The sequence below is a fragment of the Saccostrea cucullata genome, unplaced genomic scaffold, assembly GCF_032062105.1.
Source record: "Saccostrea cucullata isolate Sc308-1 unplaced genomic scaffold, CSIRO_AGI_Scuc_v1 ctg21, whole genome shotgun sequence".
Classification (NCBI taxonomy): domain Eukaryota; kingdom Metazoa; phylum Mollusca; class Bivalvia; order Ostreida; family Ostreidae; genus Saccostrea; species Saccostrea cuccullata.
Genome location: NW_026931375.1, coordinates 167,069 through 190,000, shown reverse-complemented (window position 1 = coordinate 190,000; position 22,932 = coordinate 167,069). Strand labels below are relative to the sequence as shown.

Here is a 22,932-nt window from a genome sequence, read left to right as displayed (position 1 = left end):
CTTAACAAGGAAATTATCTATGGAATAAGAGAAATTTTGTTTCCATAACTACCACATTACAAAATAGCATCGTTTGAAAATCAGATTTGGCGAATTAAGATGCAGAATAATGAAAAAGAATGAAGATGTCAAAGGCTGTAATGAAAAACTTATCAGTGGTAACCCAACTCATTTCTTTATTAAATCAACAAACATACATATAAGTATAATACTGTTAATACATGTAATTAATTTATTCTTAATCTTTTTTTGACAGACACTTATATTTCCTATAGCAGACAGTTTATTTTCTTAGAACATAAATTTTGAATAAAATGCGATAGCATAGGTAGAGTTTAATTTCATTGTAAGAGTTATCTTTCCTGTTGAGGTTCGTTGTTGTCGAAATTAACCCAGGCGTCATGGTTACTAATTTTTTGAACCAATTTATTATTTTTTTTTTTACATATTTTTAGTTCGTAAAGCATAAAATTTAAAGAAAAAAATCAATCTTCTTTACTTCGAATCTATTTTGAACTTGTACATTTGAAAAGGGTCAAGTTTTGTGGATTGAAAGCCATATGTCAGCATAAAGTGGTCGAAATTACCCCAGTTTACCCTAGTTTACTTCGCATTAGCTGTCGTGTGAACGCAATTTAATTTGCATTAGTTTGATTCGCATTAGATTACTTCGCATTAATTTACTGCGAATTAAACTTGTCGTGTGAACAGGGCATTGGTCTTATACATGTAATAATTTTCTCTATATATATCTACGACCTTGACTACGCCACCGTAGGAGAATTAGCTACGTATTGGTTTCCATATATACGAAAATGACCATGGCATGGCAAATATGAACTCGACAGTCGACTGATCACTGGACATAAATAATGCGTATAACACTAATGATTTGACGTAGATAAACCACCAAACTGCATGCGTTGGTTTATCTCTGTTCCAAAGGTATGTTTTGTTTGTAACAAAATACTACAACAGAAATAATTAGTATAAAAGTTCACTAAATTTAAACGTCTCATATTTGGAGATTTTCGATGAACATTAATCTCAGCGAGATCCGTAGAAACTAAAAAAAATTGATTTGATGTCTAATTTTTAGTCTTTACAGATCCCGCTGAGATTACTAGTACTTGTACATATATATTTTTATATTTAAATTATGCACATAACAAGATTAGAAAGCTATGAAAAAGACATACAGGCGTCCGTGTCAAACCAAAATCCGCTGGACATTTGTCCTAAATAATATCTATGGAAGAACGTATGGGATTCATCTGTAGGTTTAAATCCCATTTTGTTTAGCCCTCTCCTTTTCCCTTAACAGTGTAGCATGGAGATTTTATTGCCTCTGCTGGGGATTGACCCAGGAACATCTGGTTTGCCAGTCCAGTGCTCTAAAAATTGAGCTGTCAACCCACGAGCCAAAGCTAGTAGGATGCCTTGTATCTTACACTACAACATTGCCCCCCTCTCAGAGAATGAGATGTCCTCATCTCTTTTTGGAGTGCCGACACCTACGGGACGAAGTTATAGGGGCAATTACTCTAACCCATCAGAGAACAGCCGGGTCCCAACGTGGGCGCCACATGTAACAGAGACATTTTATTGCCTCTGCAGGGGATTGAACCCAGGGCCTCTAGCTTGCCAGTCCAGTTCTCTACCAATTGAGCTAAAAGGTTAATCCACTAGCCCTAGCTAGTAGGGTGCCGCTTATCTTACACTAATACATCATGGTAATAAAAATTGGAGAGGGCTACAATATTGCAAGTATTGTGTTGGAGGTGAACCATAATCCTTGCATTCTCGAAATATGACACTTTTTTCCCAACATTACCTTTACTATTGAAAATGTCCATTGAAAGGTTGGTTGCCCCCCCCCCCCCCACTTCTTACCATAGTATAGTGATATCAAGGAAAATGTAGTATTGTGTGTAAAAAAAAAATTGGAAGTGAAAGGAAGTTGGCCCTTACCCCCCCCTCCCCCCCCCCACCAAATAGGATTATCGAGTTTAGGCAATTTCCCTACTAAAATTAAAAACCGAAATAAAATTCGTTAAAACTGTCCTTAAATTAGGGTTTATAAGGGTACTATACTGAAGATAACTATTTGACAATCCATTAATTTTTTACATAAAAATTAATTCAATTTGCAGATACGTTGTGTAATATTTAGTGAAATGTACCAAAAGCACGCACTCATTCAGTGTCAGTCACCATCTAGATAAAATAGGTACTTACTTTATTTGTTGATGCGAGTTAAAAACTGGTAAGACTGAAAAAAATTAGCAGCTTACATCATTCCTATCTATTCATTAGAGTCAAAACATTTGACAATAGACAATGAAAATGCGGGTAAAATTCGGTACCGGTGTCTGAGAAAACATGGAATTGAGAATCCATTTCAAATTTCATTTTCAATCCACCTAAGCTATTTTCGGTGACATATAAGGGTACATAACATTAATTTCTTTAATTGTGTCCAAACCTTGATCGTAGATGTCCTTGACACACAATGTCATGTTCATACGATAGATATAATCACCATTGAAAACCGACAAAAGTTTACTAAATAATTTTTTCACCTTTTCTTTTTTTTCTTTGTAATTAAACAAGATAACACTTTCATGTTTTTCTCCCAAGTAATAAAGACAAAAATACTGAGATCAATAGTATCTAGTATAATCTAACATATTCATGGTCATGGATTGTTGACTTAAAACTAGCCATGCAGTAGCTAGGTTGACGACACCTACCAGGTTATACAGTTTGACCTATGTAATCAGGTAAAATCAGATTCTTGTCCGAAACTGTCCATAAACAGGTGTTTAAATAGTCCTATTGAGAATTATTTCTCTCTCTCTCTCTTTTTTCACAGGTTTTTCTTTAAAAGTTTAAAGCCATATATGGCGTAAGTGATCAAAAAATATATTTTTGAAAAATACAAAAATTAAGTAAAGAAATATAGTTGATACATTTAAATTAAAGCTTTTCATACAATTCTGAACACGGAGAACACCTCGTTTCATCTAATAATACGATTTTATCTTCTCTGTAATGTGTTATTTAAATCTTTTGTATTTTCTTCCGAGTCGGAGAAAATTCCGAGAATCCAAATTAAATTGTGATATCTTTATAACGCAATTGATTCAGATTTTGTCATTTACGGAAAAGTTCTATCTTTATATAAAGTAATGATACAAATAATAAGTTCTTATAATTTTAGTCCAATAATTTTCATTGTACATACGCCGTATATGGCTTTAAATACAGCCCCATTTTGAGCGGTATTACTGTAAGAAGATGGTGATTCCTGTGGTTGATTTTGCGGCTTACTCCTTGTCAGTCCCTGCAGGTCAGGAGGACGTTCAGAAACTCCGAGGTATCGCTGACGAACTCCGTAAAGCGTTTACAACTGTTGGATTTGTTTATCTGAAAAATCATGGATTGCCAGAAAATGTTGTAAGTAAATTGATCAGAATTTAGAGCTTAAAACCTACATACATACAAAGACTTTATTGAGAGCTGACTAAAATATTATCAAAAGTTAAAATAAAAAACGCATTAAATTTTAATTTCTCTTCAACGAGATGAAACATTTAAATTAAGGCACACGTGTCTGTCTGTCACTTAATCGTTGTTCGAACCAATACGCTCGGACTGCTATTTACTCTGTATCATACAGACGTTTGCGTTTACCTATACATGTTGAGGTAAACGCAAAATTCCAGATGATACAGATTACATACTAACTGTCACTTGTAGTTGTAGGCCTACAGGTTTTGGGGTTATGATTATCCGCTGTAAGGTCATATTACTTGGAATATTGAAATGGTTTCAAGTCAATAACTCTCGAATCCGCGCATGGTTGCGATGAATTCAAAGATATGATGTTAGATTAAGGAATTCGGGTGTGGTGCTTTCTTTGCAATTGAAGGTCGTTCTGTAGATCAGCACCGGTTTCATTTTTGAAGGGGGGGGGGGCACTGTTTACCCCAAGAAACCCAAATTATTCTTGTCAGTACATTTTTTGTCCCCCGCTTTCGCGAAAGCATGAATTAAATTCAAAAAACTTTAACCTTGATATGATTTTCATATTTCATATGTGTATTCCTTGTGAAAGATTAAGAATTGGGTCCAACTTTTACTTTCCAAACTGGATTTTTGAATTGAATATTTCAAATATCAAGTTTTTGATCAGTGTGTTTCATTTAATTTTTGAACAGCTATTTTTAACTTCAAATAAGTTTTCTTGTAAAAAGACCTTTCATTGGATACCAAGAACTTTGACCTTTTGACCTTGACCTTGGAGCTACTTTTTAAGAATTATAACCTTGGTCAATTATATATTCTTTGTGGCAAGGATACAACAATTTTGACCTTTTAACCTTGACCTTGGTTTTTTTAACATCTTTCATTGCATACCAAGAACTTTGACCCTTTGAAAAACTTCTTTCTAAAAACTTATTCTTTTGAAAGGTCTTAGAAATACATATTTTAAATATTTATATTCATTACATTGACCAATAAGACCTTTTGAAAAAAAATAATATTTCGTTCTTTGAATTTGACAAAGTCTTAGAAATCTTAGAAATATCCATATTAATGAGATTTTATTTGAACTTCAGTTTTGATCAGTGTGTTTCATTCAAATCAGCATTTTTAACTATGTTTCTATAACAGATTGAGAACACGTTTGCAATTTCGAAGACCTTCTTTGAGAAACCAGTGGAGATAAAACAGAAGTATGAAAGGCCAGCAGACGACAATCACGGATGGGTGGCCCTAGAGAGAGAAAAGTAACATAAAATTTTAAATTGAGTGAAACAGAACCAGAATACTAAGTTAATTCCTTTCCCCAGGGTATAATTGACGTTTGGTGATTTTTAGTTTGAATCCAGAGAGACCGGTGGCTGATTTGAAAGAGGCGTACAATATGACGTTGATGGATGACCAAGGAGTAAGTATACTATACACATTTACGGGTACAACGTAATCGCAACTTCTTGGGCCTTTCCGACTAATGAAAAAGCAAGTTGTTTTCCGGCCTCTGAAGGAAAAACCCAAGATGATGCGATTGAGATACAAATATTCAGGTCCATGAATGAGCATATACGCAGATACATCAGACGCGGATGTTTTAAAACAAACAAACAAATCAGATTTTTGAAAGAGACGTTGAGCGTAATTTCTTAATATTTCTGAAGTAAATTGGCAATTGCTTATAATTCATAACAATTTTAGTTTTAATTTTCTTTTTATTTATGCACTGTCTGTGAAGATATTCAATTATATAGTGATACATATGAATTCAACAAAAAAAACCCACTTATCTTAGTTAATTTTTATTACATACATAAATGTTCATCAATGCTATTAAGGAAATCGGTATTCAAAACATCAAGCGAAATTGACTGACATCCTCTGCCAAAAATTATATTTAAACCAAATTTAATCTGACTATGCACATTAAATTTTACAAATATTTTCAGACCATGCCTTTGGATATACTCCCAGACTTCTACAAAGTGTTCAAAGAAATGTTTTCATTATCACAAGAACTGGGGAGTCGAGTCCTGGATTTAATGTCCATTGGTCTGGACATAGTATGTAAATTACTTTTTAGAACTCTGTTGGGAATGAATGTAGAAAAATGTAGTAAAATTGTCTAGTTAATTTAATACTTTATATGTTTAATATCAATAGGACCAAACTTACTTAAGGCAGTGCCATCAGAGGATGGGAAACAGTGGAAACGCCACAACTTTACGATCCTTGTACTATCCGCCAATTACTAAAGGTAAATACAATGTATAGTCGTCCAATGCCAAAATTGTTATTGACGTATCATATTGTGAATTTACATAATTTTCAAAAAAAAATATTTCTTTTGATTATTTTTATCAGTTTAAATAATTTTAACAGGGTATCGATTTTTAAACCTAGTATGCAAATAAAATTCCCATTGCTGTTACTTTTATTTTAATTCTCCTCCTTGACATTACCCTTCCAGGTGTTAAACCGGGACAGGTGCGTTGTGGGGAACATTCAGACTACGGGTCCATCACACTGCTTTTCCAGGATGATATCGGAGGCTTAGAGGTGAGGACTTTTTTCTTCACACATACATGTATGTATATCACAGTATATAAAATATGAGTGGCATGTTTGACATCGGAAAATTTTGTTGCAAATTTGTGATTATCTATTTCAATGACAGAAAAGAAGACCATCTGTAAACCTCTGTTGTTCATATTTATGATGGAAGAACTTTTTATAAGCTTTAATTGAAGCAAAATTACATCATTGTCGTCCTGTACAATAATGATTACTTATTTAATACAATATATTCGATCGTACAGAAACATATATTTAAACTTTATTTTAGTCTAATCGATCATAAGAGTTTAAATAATATACAAATTAATCATAATATCACATTTTACCAGCAAAATAGAATTATCAAAAATGCAGCCCATATTACTTAAAAATGACTTTACGTAGAAATGGAAGGAAAATAGCCAATTTTCAGGAAGTTAAAAACGTTTTAACTGCATCAATGCATTTTTAAAAAAAAATAAATTCAGTGTCTGTAGTTTTCCATAATATAGGCATATGGGAATCAGATAAGCATGAAATATAATTCTGTTTTTAGTATAAATCTACTTAAAAGTATTAATGGTTATATTGAATTTAAACGTGAAATGGATGACATTGTGGTGGTTTTAATTTTGCAATGTTTGCGATCAAAGAATTTCTTTGACCAATCAGCCATCGTGAATATTTTCGAAAAAGATTATGCATTTATATACATGTACAATGCATCTTTACACTTTATTTTCCCTTTTTCTATTTGGTGATATGTTTTCATATGTAGCATGCAACAAGAGCAATGCGTTTATTTCAGGTAAAACCAACGGGGTTTGATTACGTCCCAGCTTCCCCAATACATGGTACAGTGTTAGTCAATCTAGGGGACCTGATGCAGCGATGGACGGCAGACAAACTTATTGCAACTGTATGTTAACTTACTATTAAACAGAAAACACAGGATGAATCTTTGCCATTTAGTCAACTTATAATTACATTTGACTGAAACTAAAAGTTTACTGATATGTGACTGAATGGATCTGCCATTCAGTGACAAAGCCATTCAATGACCATTCAGATTTTTAATTAAGTGACTATTCAGTTAATTTATTGGTGAATTTTCATCCTCTGCAAACCGACGTTAAATATTAAATGATAAGTTGTGGATTTATGGAGAAATGTAGCCTTATAAAACATTATCATTAAACGTTAATGCCTTTTACAGAAACACCGAGTCCTCATTCCTGAGAAGGAAGTCACGCAAAAGAAGGGGAGGCAATCCTTGGCATTTTTTGTTCAACCTGACGATGACGTCATGATAAAGTGTTTGGACGGTTCCGGGAAATACGAGGAAATTTCCAGCATTGATTATCTGAACATGAGGTTTGCTGCGACCTATTCACAACGACAGACTTAGAGAGGAACCGATTAACGTTCCCTGATTCTTGTGCAATACTCTAGTATATGTTCAGATGATACATGTAAAAAGTTATGCATGTGTGCAGACAAAAAGGACTATATGTCACATATTTTACATAACATTATAGGTGAAAAAGTTTTATAAACAGTAAAGCTATATTAAAATCTAAAAAGTGGAAAAATACGATATAATAGCGTTTTATTGTAATTTTTTTTTATAACTTTTTATTCACCGTTACTACAAATACCGATCGAGTGTAGTTTTACATTTTTTTTCTAGATTATTCCACTGAAATGAAACGTTACTGTGTCCTAAAAGAATGTTTCACATAAATATCTTCACTTCGCTACCAATAATACGATTTATCTAAAATGGACTTATAAATATTCTTATATAAAAAATATCCTATACCAAAAATACGCTTGTGTGCTAATAGGTATGAAGTTATTATTTATTTTTTATATAAGATACAATTGTAGTGTCAAGAGCCTTTACTGATTTAAAAAAATAAACAATCTGTCGAACAACAGTTCAGATTTGGCTTTTAATTCTCGATTGGAATTATTGTTACCAGTTTCTGTTATCTCCTCCTTTCTTTCGCTGCAATTCTTGCTCTTCCTTCTGTATCTTTCCGCTCTCTTTCGCTGCAATTCTTACTCTTCCTTCTGTATCTCCTCTGCTCTCTTGTGCTGAAATTCTTGCTCTACCCTCTGTATCTCTTTCGCTCTCTTGCGCTGCGATTCTTGCTCTTCCTTCTGTATTTCCTCCGACCTCCGCTCTCTTTCGCTGCCTCCGCTCTCTTGCACTGCTATTCTTACTCTTCCTTCTGTATCTCCTCCGCTCTCTTGAACTGCAATTCTTGCTTTTTCTTCTGTATCTCCTCCGCTCTCTTGAACTGCAGTTCTTGGTAGTTCTTGCTCTTCCTTCTGTATCTCCTCCGCTCTCTTTCACTGCAGTTCTTGTCCTTCCTTCTGCATCTCCTTCGCTCTCTTGCGCTGCAATTCTTGCTTTTGCTTCTGTATCTTCTCTGCTCTTCTCTTTTTGTTATTTGCCATTTTCGCCACCATTTCTTTCTCTTTTGTTTTCTTTCCTGTTTCAGAATTTACCATCTGTTCTTCTGTAGCTTCCTTTTTTATCTTTTTTTTTTCTCTGTCTTCTCCTTTCCTTGGTGTTCCTATCTTTCTTTAATATCTTCTGTACTTAAATTCTACTTTAACCTTTCAACCTGCCTTTTCAATATTTTTTCCTTCATGTTTTCCTTCATTCTTATCTTCGTCCTTTTTGTTCTCGGATTATTTTCTTTAAGATATGCCCTTTGGTTTGATTTTCTCTTTATTTTATCGTCCTTCTTTTTAATCATCCCATCTTTTGAAGTCAGAAAGCCCATATGTTCTTCCTTAAAATTAACTCATTTAAAATAAAGATAACTAATTGTCATATCGATATGTTATAATTATAAAGGTATAACGCTTTTGTTTGTGCCAAGCAAAGTGTTCTTCAGAATAGTGATATAAAGAATTCAAGATGGAGAGGAAAAACAGCTGCACGAGGAACAAGCTAGTTTCAGAATAGGATGGAGTACAACACAACAACTTTTTACCCTCCGTAACAGCATATAGCAATGTATCGAATGGAATTCAACATTGTTTATAAATGATTTTAACTTTGAAAAGGTATTTGATTCCATTCACAGAGAGAGCCTTTGGTCTATCATGAAGTTTTTTGGCATCCCAGACAAACTGGTCCGAATGGTGAAACTCCTATATAAATCATTCCAATGTGCAGTCCTAGAAGATGAGGAAGAAACGGACTGGTTCCGGGTAACAACAGGGGTGAATCAGGAATGCACAATGTCTGGATTCCTATTTCTGTTGGTCATAGTTTACGTAATGAAAAGAATTACAGAAGGAAAAAACCAGGAATAAGGGGGAATTTCACAACAAAACTCGAAGATCTAGACTTCGCAGATGATCTTGCCTTGCTTTCCTCAAAATTTCAAGACATCCAGCAAAAGACACAAAGACTCAAAGAAATTGCTGGACAACCTGGCCTCAGAATATTAAAACATCAAGAAAACCAAAGTGATGAAGGTCAACACTGACTTAAAAGAGGCAGTAAAGACTGATGGACAAGACCTGGAGGATGTAGAGACATTTATTAGTACTTACCTTGAACTTGTGATAAAGACAAGGGGAGGATCTGATGAGGACAATACCAACAGACTGGGAAAAGCTATAAGTCTCAATTTGGAAAGCTCAGAAAAATCTGGAAACAAAAGTAAAGTTATTTAACAGCTTGGTCCTGTCAATTCTAATGTATGCAAGTAAAACATGGAAAACAACGGAGACAGACAAAAGGAAAATTGACACCTTCCAGAATAGATGCCTTAGAAAGATCTTGAGAGTAAGATGGCCTGAGAAAATGTCAAATGAAGAACTCTATCGGAGAGAGACAAAAGAAAAATTGACATCTTCCAGAATAGATGCCTTAGAAAGATCATGAGAGTAAAATGGCCTGAGAAAATGTCAAATGAAGAACCCTATCATAGAACAAAGACAGCTAGAGCAAGTAAAATAATAACTATGAAGAAGTGGAATTGGATTGGCCATGTACTGAGGATAGATAACACCAGGATATATACCACGGCATTAAAGGTGCATGGAAACAGATTTGACGTTAATACTTTCTGTATATTATCACGACTTATCTATTCTAATAGCATTTCACACAAAAATTTATTAAAAATCTTATTTCATCTAAAAGTTACTAGAACTTCAAATTTTTAGACGGTTTGATTGACACATCCTTGCACTTTCACAAATTTTAATTTTATTCTTAGTACTTAAGAAACGTGGCAATCTTGTCGTGTATTAATGGAAATATTAATGTATATGAGAGAGCAAGGATGTGTCAATCAAATCCATCCAAAAATTTGAAGTTTCAACAACTTTTAGATGAAACAAAATTTTAAAAATATTTTTGTGTGAAATGCTATTAAAATATGTAAGTTGTGATATTATACAGAAAATCTGTGTCCATGCACCTTTAACATGGCATCCAGAAGGAAAGAAAAAAGTAAGCAGGCCAAAAACAACGTGGCGAAGGACCACGGAGCAAGAAAGTTACAACTGGGATAGAATGGCTGGGCGTCAGCGAGGGCAGCAGCCAAGGAGAGAGGCAGGTGGAGGCAATGTATTAGGGCAGAGTACATGTGAGGATTGTCATGGTGCAAGTGTCATGCAGTGTGAAGCTTTTGTGTAATGTTTGTATTACTAAATTTTATAATTATAAAATAATTATAATTATAAAGTTTACTGTCACCAAATTTTAGGTGTGTTACTGCACATGCATTCACAATGATACCAAATGTAGTTAGGAAAAAAATATCATGTACCCACCACAGTATTTTAGTGTGTGCACAATGACACTATATAAGAAAGAGTCCGTGAAAGTCTCATTCAATTTCATTTAGTGGTAAAAGGGGAGTTGTGGATAAGAGATGGGTACCTCAAAGCGTAACGGACGGACATCCTGATTACTATATAACCTCCCGATTTTCAAGCGAGGTTATAAAAGGTCAAATGCGCGATAAGACAGATTTGTTTTTTTGGAAGGGGGGGGTTAATATCATTTGTCATAGATGTCAGATAGAAAATTTTCTGATAAGCCAATTGCGAAAAAATGAACTATTCCAAACCTAATAAAAACCCTTTTCAATGAGTAAGATACATGACTTCTTACATTTTTAAGATTTCATTTAATTGTGGTACATGTACTAAATAACGCGTATATAAAGTGATAAGTCCAGATCGCGAAGGGATTACAAAAGTAGCCGGACAATAAATAAAAAGTTCAATGTTAATATCGTGGTAAAAATAAATGAAAGACTTTTTGAATATACTCTAAGTATTTTTTTTATGTGGCCTTTAAGTTTGATCTACTTTGGACAGAAATTAGTTTACACGACTTAATATACATGTGGCATTATTCTCCAGAAATAATAAGAGGTACTTTGAGCATGAGCTCGATCACTAAATGATACCCCCGCCTCCCATATTAATATATTGGCAAAGTCCATGTTTTGCTCTGGGAAACACGAAATAAGTGTCCGATCAGAAAGTAAAATTGGAGGTGAAAATGATATTATGTAATAAAGAATCTGTGAAAGTTTCATTCAAGTTTATTCAGTGTTAAAGGTGGAGTGCAGATAAGTGATGGGTACCCTTCAATATTATAGAAAGAATGGCAGTGTCAATGTTTTGGTTTGGAAAACCAAAATGTGTCCGATCAAAAAGTAAAATAGAAGGTGCAAAAAGGAAGTATGTAATAAAAAATCTGTGAAATATCATTCAATTTTATTCAGTGGTAAAAGAGGAGTTGTAGATAAGAGATGGGCACCCTTTATTATTTAGAAAAAAAACAGATTCCATATTTTGCTATGGAAACCAAAAATATGTGTCAGATCAAAAAGTAAAACTAGAGGTACAGTGAGCAATGAGCTCACTAAATGATACTCCCGCCTCCCATATGATTATAATGACAAAGGCCCTTTTTTGCTCTTTGAGATCCGAAATAAGTGTCAGATCAAAAAGTAAATAGGAGGTGCACAATAGCATCATGTAAAAAAGAATGTGTGAAATTATCATTAAATTTTGTCCATTGGTATAGGAGGAGTTGCGGATAAGAGATGGGTACTCTTCAATACTATAGAAAAAATGGCAGTGTCAATGTTTCGCTCTGGAAAACCCAAAATATGTGTCCCTTCAAAAAGTAAAATAGGAGGTGCACAATGGCATTATACAAAACGATTATGTGAAAGTCTCATCAAATTTCATTCAGCGGTATAAGAGGAGTTGCGGATAAGAGATGGGTACCCCAAAGCGTAACAGACGGACGGACGTACAGACGGAAGGACGGACATACCGATTACTACATACCCTCCCGCTTTTCAAGCGGAGGGCATAATAAGAGATGCACAATGGCACTATGTAACAAAAATTCTGTGAAAGTCATTCAGTGGTTTAAGGGGAGTTGCAGATAAGAGTACCCCAAAGCGTAACGGACGGACGGACTTCCTGATCACTATATGCCCTCCCGCTTTTCAAGCGGGGGGATAATAATTATACCCCCGCTCCGAAGAAGAGGGGGGTATACTGTTTTACCCTTGTGTGTCTGTCTGTCTGTACGTGTGTCGCAGTTTTCTCAGCAACTACCCGGTACTCATCGCAGATGCTTGAAATTTTAACTCAATCTTCTCTGAGGCATGCCATACGGTGGGATACATTTCTTTTGAAATTTGATGTCAACTTCCTGTTTGTCTGTGCGTCTGTCCGTTTCATACATAACACATTTTCACCGCAGTTTTCTCAGCAACGCAGTTTTCTCAGCAACTACTGCCCCGTGGGGATCCGGGTTAGAATAGGTCCTCAGTACCCCCTTGCTTGTCGTAAAAGGCGATTAAATGGGGCGGTCCTTCGGATGAGACCGTATAAACCGAGGCCCCGTGTCACAGCAGGTGTGGCATGATAAAGATCCCTCCCTGCTCAAAGGCCGTAAGTGCCGAGCAAAGGCCTAAATTTGCAGCCCTTCACCGGCGATGGTGACGTCTCCATATCAGTGAAATATCCTGGAGAGGGACGTTAAACAGTATACAATCAATCAATCTCAGCAACTACTCATCGCACATGCTTGAAATTATTAACACAATCTTCTCTGAGGCATGCCATACGGTGGGATACATTTCTGTTCAAATCCGACGTCAACTTCCTGTTTGTCTGTGCGTCTGTCCGTTTCATACTTATCAAATTTTCGTCGCAGTTTTCTTAGCATTTACTCATCGCAGATGCTTGAAATTTTAGTACACCCTCTGTTGAGGCATGCCATATGGTGGGATTAATTTTGAGATGAATCTGATGTCAACTTCATATTTTTCTGTGCATTTGCCCGTAATTAAATTTCTGTATATTGACATGATAGAGTTTATTCACATCAGAGCGGGGGTATTACTAGTGAGCACTGGCTCACAGATTTCTTGTTAAGACTAAGGAAACTGTAAGTCTCAAGTTTCCTTTTATTTATACATGTACATTGTAGAAACTGGGAAGCCAAAGCTGAATTCTGGATTTAATGTACAGTAGTGTTAAAATACTGTTTATTAAATTTGAGAAATATGTTTATTATATTCATCGTTCGGAGAGAGAGAGAGAGAGAGAGAGAGAGGTGGTAGTAAATCCATTAATGTTTTTTGAAGATACCAAGAACACAAGATGACATGTTTTGACAACAACAACCTATTTGATGCAATCAATACGGATGTTTACTGACTTCGTGTATATCATCCCACAGACATCCTGGTTGGAGTTACAGCTATTGCATGTGGAAAAGGTGAGTCTCCTCTTGCATTGATTCATGTTTTTCTGTAAGATGGTCAACATTTATGATTTTACTTTCATTAATACAGTGTAAATAAATAAATAAATTATCATGATGCTGCTACTAAACTCCCCGCTTGAAAAGCGTAAGCGTATAAAGTAATCGGGATGTCCGTCCGTCTGCACGTCAGTCTGTTACGCTTTGGGGTACCTATCTCTTATCTGCAATTCCTCTTTTGCCACTGAATGAAATTACTTTCACAGAATCTTTGTTATATAATGTCATTGTGCACCTCTTATTTTACTTTTTGATTCGACACATATTTTGGGTTTTTCAGAGGGCAAAAGTTTGACACTGCCATTTTTTTTCTATAATATTGAAGGGTACCCATCTCTTATCCACAACTCCTCCTATACCATTGAATAAAATTTAATGATAATTTCACAGATTCTTAATTACATAATGCCATTGTGCACCTCCTATTTTACGTTTTGATCCGATACATGTTTTGGGTTTCTAAGAGCAAAACAGCGACTTTGTCATTATAATCATATGGGAGGCGAGGGTATCATTTAGTGAGCTCGTTGCTCACAGTACCTCTAGTTTTATTGTTACTCGTTAAAATTCATTCGCAAATGATTAGTATTCTTTTTTCATTGGAAGCTTTGAATTGTTTTATATGCAGTCGTCTTAATTGTGTCGTTGTACGCTTATGTTGGCCTACATGAGATTAACATCATCGAACTGCAGTTTTTGTGTCATTCTAATTAAATCCATCTTCGCTAGCCAAGGGTTTCTGATACGCTACTCTCCTCATAAACCCTTGGCCTACATGAGATTTTTTTCCAACATCATACACCAAGGTCGACCAATCAGCAATTGTTTTTTTGTAAATGACGTATTTGTCATTCTAATTAAATCATGTTTTTCAATTCTATGAATAGCCATGCAATATCTTCTAAATATGTGATTAAGAATCTATATTGAAGCTTCAGATTTGTTCTATAAGTAATGAATAAACATAACTCAATTATTGCTTCTTAATTATAAAAAACTATTTTTTTTTTTTAACACGTGTCTTTATTTCTGGCGATGACTCTGTGCGTACTATATAGCACACGGAAAACAATCCCGTCTTTTGACTTCACCGTATGCCATTTATAAGAGTATTAGAAACCCTTCTGAAGATGAATTAAATCATGTTTTTCTACATTGATTTTGAATACTGCTTTGTATATAGCACAGAATGATATAAAGTATTTTCCATCTAATTGACTGCTTTGTATGTAAAAAAGCATGCATTTTCAGAGTAACCTTGTAAAATCTAAAATCATGAAAGATCCATCACACTACAAAATTTTAAAAGTTTCAAACCGTAAATGTAGAAGATTTTTTTTTAATATAAAGAATTTAGTATTTTAAAAGATCAACAATACTTTATTATTCTACCTATTAGCATGGTTTCTTTCTACAATAGTATCTCTTTTGATGCTACATTTCGACAAAACCAAGAAGAGTATGGTAAATGAGCAAAATATTTCTTAAAATACTCACCTTTAAGAAGCAATTTTAACTATTTCAACTAAAATGAAAACTAGTTTTTTTCTATTTGAAAATACCTATGGTATAATCACATAATAGTAACATCTGACCATTCATTATTAAATTCCCCTTGAAAACATTTAAAGGGCATTTATACTTGATGTCATATAATGTAGGGCTATGTCATCGTACTTAAATTCGAGAATATTAATTTTATTTCAAAAATGTGACCTTAATTTGTATAAAAAAAACCATGTGAGCTTAAAAAGTGCACGGAGCTGTAAATAAATGCAACAATTAAGTATCTTTTTTGTGTTACTAAGCACGAAGAAGAACGAGCGAGTACAAAAATATATGAATTATTTGTAATTATTCTTTCTTCTTACAGTTTGAAAGGATAAAAGCTGAAGAAAGATGGAGTCGTTACCCGTGGTTGATTTTGCTCCATACTCCTTGTCCGTCCCAGAGAGAAAACCGACGCTAAGAAGCTTCGTTACATCGCAGACGAAATCTGTCACGCGTTCACAACCAGTGGATTTGTTTATCTGAAGAATCATGGATTTCCACAAAGTGTTGTAAGTTTTTTATGTGTTTGTTATTGGAATAATTTCCTCTGAAAGTTATCTCTCTTATTAGTACCAGGGGGATATTACACCTTAAATCAGATTGAAAGAAATATTAGAAAAGTAAAAAAGTAGCGTATTGAAAATTTATTTTATTTTAGAAAGGGTTAGATTTTTGTATTGAGGATTGGAGGGCTAATACTCCTTAGGATCTCCGTAATGATGATTTCGGCTCAAATTAACTGTAAATTCTGTTTTTAATTTATATCTCTTACTTAGGCGCAAAAATGTACTGATCGAAAAAATATATCGGTTATTTTTATTTATTTATTTTGTATGTCAATATCACATCTTGAATTTATCCGCCATGTTTACTGCCTTGATTTATTTTACTTTGGACAGCTAAGTGTAATTTTAGTATGCTTGGGTATGTCTTTCACAGATTGAAAATACATTTACAATTTCGAAGGCCTTCTTTGACAAACCAGAAGAGATAAAACATTAATACAAAAGACCAGCAGTCGAGAACCATGGATGGGTATCTCTAGAGAGGGAGAAGTATGAAAAATATTTAAATTAATAAAAACAGAATATCAATGGGAAGTTAATTTCATTTTTCTTGTGCTTAATTTGAAATGCTTTTGACCTTTCAGTTTGAACCCAGAGAGACCTTTGCTGATTTAAAAGAAGCTTATAATATGACGTTGATAGATGACAAAGGAGTAAGTAAAATTGTTAAACATGTCGGATGAACAGAGATACATCCTTTATAAATGTAATAATGAGTAAATGAATAGAAGAATTGTCTAGTTCGAGTGCGCATGACTTTGCGCAGCTTTTTAGTTTTATGCAGTCGTAGATATTTATTACATTATCTGTAACGTTTATGGGTCTTAAAATGTGCAAAGTTCATCAAAATCTGTAAATAACAAATGATCTTTGCAGGCAATGCCTTTGGATATAGTCCCAGACTTCTACAATGCGTTCAAAGAAATGTTTACATTATCACAAGAACTGGGAAGTCGAGTCCTGGATTTAATGTCCATTGGTTTGCAATTACAATGTAGTATCTTATGTTTGGTTGTAATAAAAATGAGATTTTTAAAAATATTTCATTATTTTAACACCCTTCCCCGCAGTCACGCATTTTAACGCATATACCATTTCCTTTTTCTAACGTCACGCATTTACCGTTTTACGCACTGCACTTTAAAAAGTTCATGCCATAATATTTTATACTTGCTTGAATCTCATAAAATAAGAAAAGTTATTTTCTAATTAAAATATTATTTCAAATATTATTTACGCTAAACTTTTTTGTACCCGGCTGTAAAGTGCTTGCGGGGAAATGGTAAAGTAATATTTGTATGACGCGAGGATTCAATGTTTGTTGCACAGCAATTCTGTAAGTTGTAAAGAGTTAAAAATATACAGTTGTTTTAATGCTTTGTATGAAATTATTTGTAGGACCAAGCATTTTTCAGGCGATGTCACCAAAAGATGGGTAAAAAGGGAAGAGGTACAACATTACGGTCCCTGTATTATCCACCTATTACTGAAGGTAGTGATTTGTCTAATCTTTAAAAAAAATCATAGGCATTGAGAAAGAAATGGCGGATCTACAGGTCCCTTTTCCTATATTATAATATATAACAGATTTGACGTTCTAAGGTTGTCATAAGACCATGTGTATTTTATGGTAGTCAGAATTGAAATTCAGGTAAGTTATTTATGGACATCAGTGTAGTATATAGAGTGTGCTTTGTAAAAAAAAAAAAGATAGAAGCAAGTAAAAATATTTTCTAGAATAAATGGGAAATCAATGACAACAACAACAATCATTAATTAATGTCACATTTCCCTATCAAAAAAAGAAAGAAAGAAAGGAGGGGCTTCATTGCCACAACACTTTATTTGTAAGTAAGTAACTCCTATTATTCTCCATAAATTATGAATGAAACTGAATCTGTCCCATCAAAACAAGAGGAACTAGGAGCACTAAGCTCACTAAATGATACCCCTGCCTCCAATATGACTATAATGGCAAAATCCAGACAGATGGTCACAATGGAATTATGTAATAAGAAAAATCTGTGAAATATTATAAAACTCCATTCAGTTGTATAGTAGGAGGTATTGCGGCTAAGAGATTGATACCCTTCAATATAATAGAAAGCATGACATTGTTCATGTTTTGCTATGGAAAACCGAAATATGTGTCTGATCTAAAAGTAAAATCGGAGGTGCACAATGGCATTATTAAAAAGAATCTGTGAAATATCATAGAATTTTATTCAGTGGTAAAAGAGGAGTTGTAGATAAGAGATGAGTACCCTTCATTATAAAAGAAGGAATGGAAGTTTCCATGTTTTGCTATGGTATACCAAAAATATGAATCCGATCCAAAAGTAAAATTGGAGATGCACAATGGCATTATGTGTAACAAAGATTCTGTAAAATATTCATTGAATTTCAATCAGTGGTGTACGAGGAGTTGAGGATAAGACATGGGAACCCCGAAACGTAACAGACGTACGGATGGACAGCTAGACGGACATGGACGGAAAAGTGGAAATGTATATAGGGATCGGGATGTATGTCCATCTGTACGCCCTTCCGTCTGTTATACTTTGGGTTACCCCTCTCTTATCGGCAACTCCTCTTAAACCACTGACTGAAATAATATTGAAGGGTACCCATATATTATCCGCAACTCCTCACATACCCCTAAATAAAATGTGATGGTATTTCACAGATTCTTTTTTACATAATGCTATCGTGCACCTCCTATTTTACTTTTTGATCTGACACTAATTTAGAGTCTCCCTGAGCAAATCATTTACTTTGCCATTTTAATCATATGGGAGGCGGGGGTATCATTTAATGAGCTCAGTGCTCACAGTTCTTCTAGTTGTTGTACAATCGCTTAAAAATAAGTACTTTTCTACTAAGAAAAGATTATATTGTTATATTGAAGACTCTAAAAAGCCTTTGATTCTTTTGATAGAGTCAAATTATGGCAGAAATTATTATACCCCGCTTGAAAAGTAGGTGGGAATATAGTGAACAGGATATCCGTCTGTCTGTCCGTCTGTTACGCTTTGGGGTACCCATCTCTTACCCGCAATTCCTCTTATACCACAGAATTAAATTTTATGAGAATTTCACAGATTGTTTGTTACATAGTATCATTGTGCTTTTTGATCCGACAGATATTTCGGGTTTCCCACAGCGAAACATGGACACAGCCATTTTTTCTATGATATTGCAGGGTACCCATTTCTTATCCGCAGCTCCTCCTACACCAATGAATAAAACTTTAATATTTCACAGACTTTTTACTACATTATGCCATTGTGCACCTCATATTTTACTTTTTGATCTGACACTTATTTCGGGTCTCCCCGAGCAAAACCTAAATTTCGCCATTTTAATAATATGGAAGGCGGGGTATAATTTAGTGAGCTCAGTGCTCACAGTACCTGTAATTTAGGTATGTTTTTGAACATAAAGGGTCGTGTGTGTTCATACAAACATGTTTCTTTTCAATTGGGCACATGAAAAATTTTGTCGATTCTGATTCCAATTTCATCAGGTCTTCATATTTTTCCAGTTTATATTCTAGATAACTTTCAATACCTCTTCAATATATAAAATGTTCTAGTTTTTGTCTTGACCAAATAGATTTTCAACAAGGGTTGTGGATTTTACTTTGGAAGCAATCCTATATATATTCTTTGCCTTTAAGTACATTTTCCGTAAAATTCCTCAAAAATGAAATTGTTTTTTCTTAAAACATAATTTAGCCAACTCTTTGAAATTAAAAAAAATATATACATAATTCTCCTCGTTGGAATTATTCTTTCAGATGTACATGTTAAGCCGGGACAGGTGCGTTGTGGGGAGCATTCAGACTACGGGTCCATCACACTGCTGTTCCAGGATGATATCGGAGGTTTAGAGGTGAGCAAACTGTTAATTCTTATATAAAAGTGGGAATATATTTAATTAAGAATGTTTTTTTTAGTTCTGTGTGATCAACACACTAATATCTCACAATTTTTGCTTACAAGGAACTAAAATACTTCCCCTATATTTATTTAATATTTTGCATCTATGAAAGCAGCAAAAATACAACCAACGCTGTCTTATGCTTTCTTTAACGTCGCTGTAGCCTCATTATTAGTCACTAATAAATTTGGCGATTTTTTTTCTGAAAGACGTAGACAGATTCAACATCAATTTATTAATGTTTTCCAATAAAAATTCAGGTAAAACCAACGGGGCGTGATTATATACCTGCTACTCCAATGCATGGTACGGTGTTGGTCATTCTAGGAGATCTGATTCAGCGATGGACGACAGACAAATTTATTGCAACCGTAGGTTGATTTACATATCAATGCACTTATTTGATTATTTAATTGTTACTAGTACCGGGTATTAGATAGACAAAGAAAAGCACCTCAACCGAACGTGTAAAACATCGGAATATATCAAAAGATTATTTGGTTAATGTCACATTTGTTTAAAAATACAGTCCCCGAAACGTTCTACTTTCCCATTTTTCCGTTCGCTCACCGTTTGTTCACCGTTCGTTCAGCGTTCTTTCACCGTTCGTTCAGCGTGCGTTCACCGTTCGCTCTTCGTTCACAGTATTGCGTTCACCGTTCACCGTGCGCTCGCGTTCACAGTTCACAAAACGTTCACCGTTCGCTCTTCGTTCCGTTTACTTTGCGTTCACCTTGCGTTCACCGTTCACTTTTCGTTCAGTCTTCAACTCCGAAGTGAAAGGACTTATCTTTTTGTTTTTTTAAATTAAATAACTTAGATATCGTGTTTGAAAAAAAAAAGGGCATGTACAAATGCTTCACGCACGGCATCAATTTGTTGTAATTTTAAAATTATTAATGGATGTACCAAGTCTTTTACAGGATTTAAAAAAATTATTTCTACAGTAACACGTATTTTAACTACATGTAGGTTTGAGAATTATGAACAGTACTGCGAATATTCAGTTAATTAAATATCTTTAGAGCTAATTAAATTGATGGTGTGGTTTTAAATTTTAGAAAAGACCAAAATGTTTAAAATAGTCTATTATTAGAGAAGGAAAATTCCTTCCTTCACAGTACCTAAACATATGTTTAAATATATGTTTGCCATTCAGTATAATTCAGAATTTTACCTTTTAATCAATATTTAATTTGTATTGTAACACAAGAAAATCAGTCTTCAAACCAACATCAAACAGTCATTAAACAATAGTATTTTAGAATAAACTTGTGCCGACAGTAGTATTTAAAACTGGCAGGGAATATGTTTCAAATTCAATTTAAAACTCAATCCAATTATTTTTTTCTGCTGGAATGCCAAAATCAAATCTAGAAATGATAAGGAAAAATATTAAAACTTCTTGGAATACTAAGTGACTCTTTGCCTTTGGCATTTTCGGTGAAACGCAATTTCCACACCTCCACTGTGTCGAATTATTTTGATTGACAGGACAGGCACGCTACTTGCACGGACTTCCTGTGAACTGTATGAACTTGATGATGGAAAATAAAAGCTAATGATTACGGTCAAATGGATATGTTAATCTCAAAAAAAGATTAGCTTTACTGCTTGGAATATTTAGGAAAAATAATACGAATTTTTATTTGATACAACAGATATCTGAGAATCGAGGGGGTTATCTCTCTCTCTCTATCTCTCTCTCTCTCTCGTACATTTCTCTGCTCAATAAAAACTATGACAGCAAATTACTTATTTAGTTTTGAAAATTTAATCTATTACAAATAAAACCGAGTACATTAGAATTTAAATAAAACAGATTTTATGCAGTACGATAACAGTCATTGTATTAATTGTGAATTAAAAAAAAATCATTTTACTCAGAATCGCTTTGGCACGGAAATACATGTACATGTATGGTTGTTTCAAATTTGTGAAAGCACATTATTTTATTTGTGAAAAGAATAAGCATATAAGCATATAAAAAACATAGTTCGAATAATAAAATATTAAGGCAGACAACTGAAAAATTTCGAAAAGCCCCGCTTTTTAATTTGCCCTGGACCTGGTTTGCCAATCCATGTACCTTTACCAACACTCGATCATTTAACGTTGGGTTGAGATCCAGTCGTACACAGTTCATCTTGTTTGCTTATATATACACTAGGAATTTTTAACAGTTAAAAATTACGTTAATTTAATTTTTTTTTTCAAATCTGATTTATAATTAAGAACCTTCTCAATAAATATAAATGCTTTAACAGAAACACCGTATTCTGATTCCTGAGAAGGAAGTCACACAGAAGAAGGGGAGACAATCTTTGGCATATTTCTTTCATCCCGACTATGACCTCATGATAAAGTGTTTGGACGGTTCAGGGAAATATGAGAAAATATCCAGTATTGATTATCTGAACATGCGGTTTGCTGCAACCTATTGAGGATTCGTAACACCACACTTAGAGAAGGACAATATTTTCTATGTTATAATGTTTATTATGCCAATAATAAAATTTATTTCAAATTGTCTTATACATGTAACACAGGGAACCAATTAACTGCAGAAATTTTGAAAGAGTGGGCTTGATTCTAACTATTTGCTGATTAATTTTTAAGATATATCTATGACTCTTCTATTTACCAGAGTATATGTATCCATTAAGTCTGTTGAACAACAGTTTCAAATGACTTTTAATTCGCAGTTGCAATTGTTACTGTTCCAATTTTTTACGTCTAGTGTTGACTTTTCTTTTTGACTTCTTCTCAAGAACCGCTAATTTCAACCAAACTTGCCACAAAGTATTCTTGGGTGAAAGGGATTGTACTTTTACTAGGATTGTTTTGTGGCTATTTTAAAAATCTTCTTCTCAGAACCACTGTGCCAGGATAATGTACATACATGTCAGGCAAATACACATGTATATAGGAAAATTC

At 34.1% G+C, this 22,932-nt stretch overlaps 2 protein-coding genes and 1 pseudogene across 2 annotated transcripts; 2 read left to right on the top strand and 1 right to left on the bottom strand.

Annotated features, from left to right (window-relative positions):
* Positions 1 to 3,260: 3,260 nt before the first annotated feature.
* Positions 3,261 to 7,540, top strand: LOC134232418 (uncharacterized). The gene is made up of 8 exons (XM_062714367.1): positions 3,261 to 3,459; positions 4,681 to 4,796; positions 4,888 to 4,957; positions 5,490 to 5,603; positions 5,704 to 5,797; positions 6,011 to 6,099; positions 6,905 to 7,015; positions 7,313 to 7,540. The coding sequence occupies exons 1-8, from the start codon at positions 3,301 to 3,303 to the stop codon at positions 7,502 to 7,504; spliced, it is 945 nt and encodes a 314-aa protein (XP_062570351.1). The 5' UTR covers positions 3,261 to 3,300; the 3' UTR covers positions 7,505 to 7,540.
* A 781-nt stretch (positions 7,541 to 8,321) lies between these two features.
* LOC134232440 (uncharacterized) lies at positions 8,322 to 8,894 on the bottom strand. The gene is made up of 2 exons (XM_062714406.1): positions 8,733 to 8,894; positions 8,322 to 8,597 (listed from the first exon to the last, which is right to left on the bottom strand). The coding sequence occupies exons 1-2, from the start codon at positions 8,892 to 8,894 to the stop codon at positions 8,322 to 8,324; spliced, it is 438 nt and encodes a 145-aa protein (XP_062570390.1).
* A 6,941-nt stretch (positions 8,895 to 15,835) lies between these two features.
* LOC134232419 (uncharacterized) lies at positions 15,836 to 22,697 on the top strand (annotated as a pseudogene).
* The last annotated feature ends 235 nt before the right edge of the window (positions 22,698 to 22,932 follow it).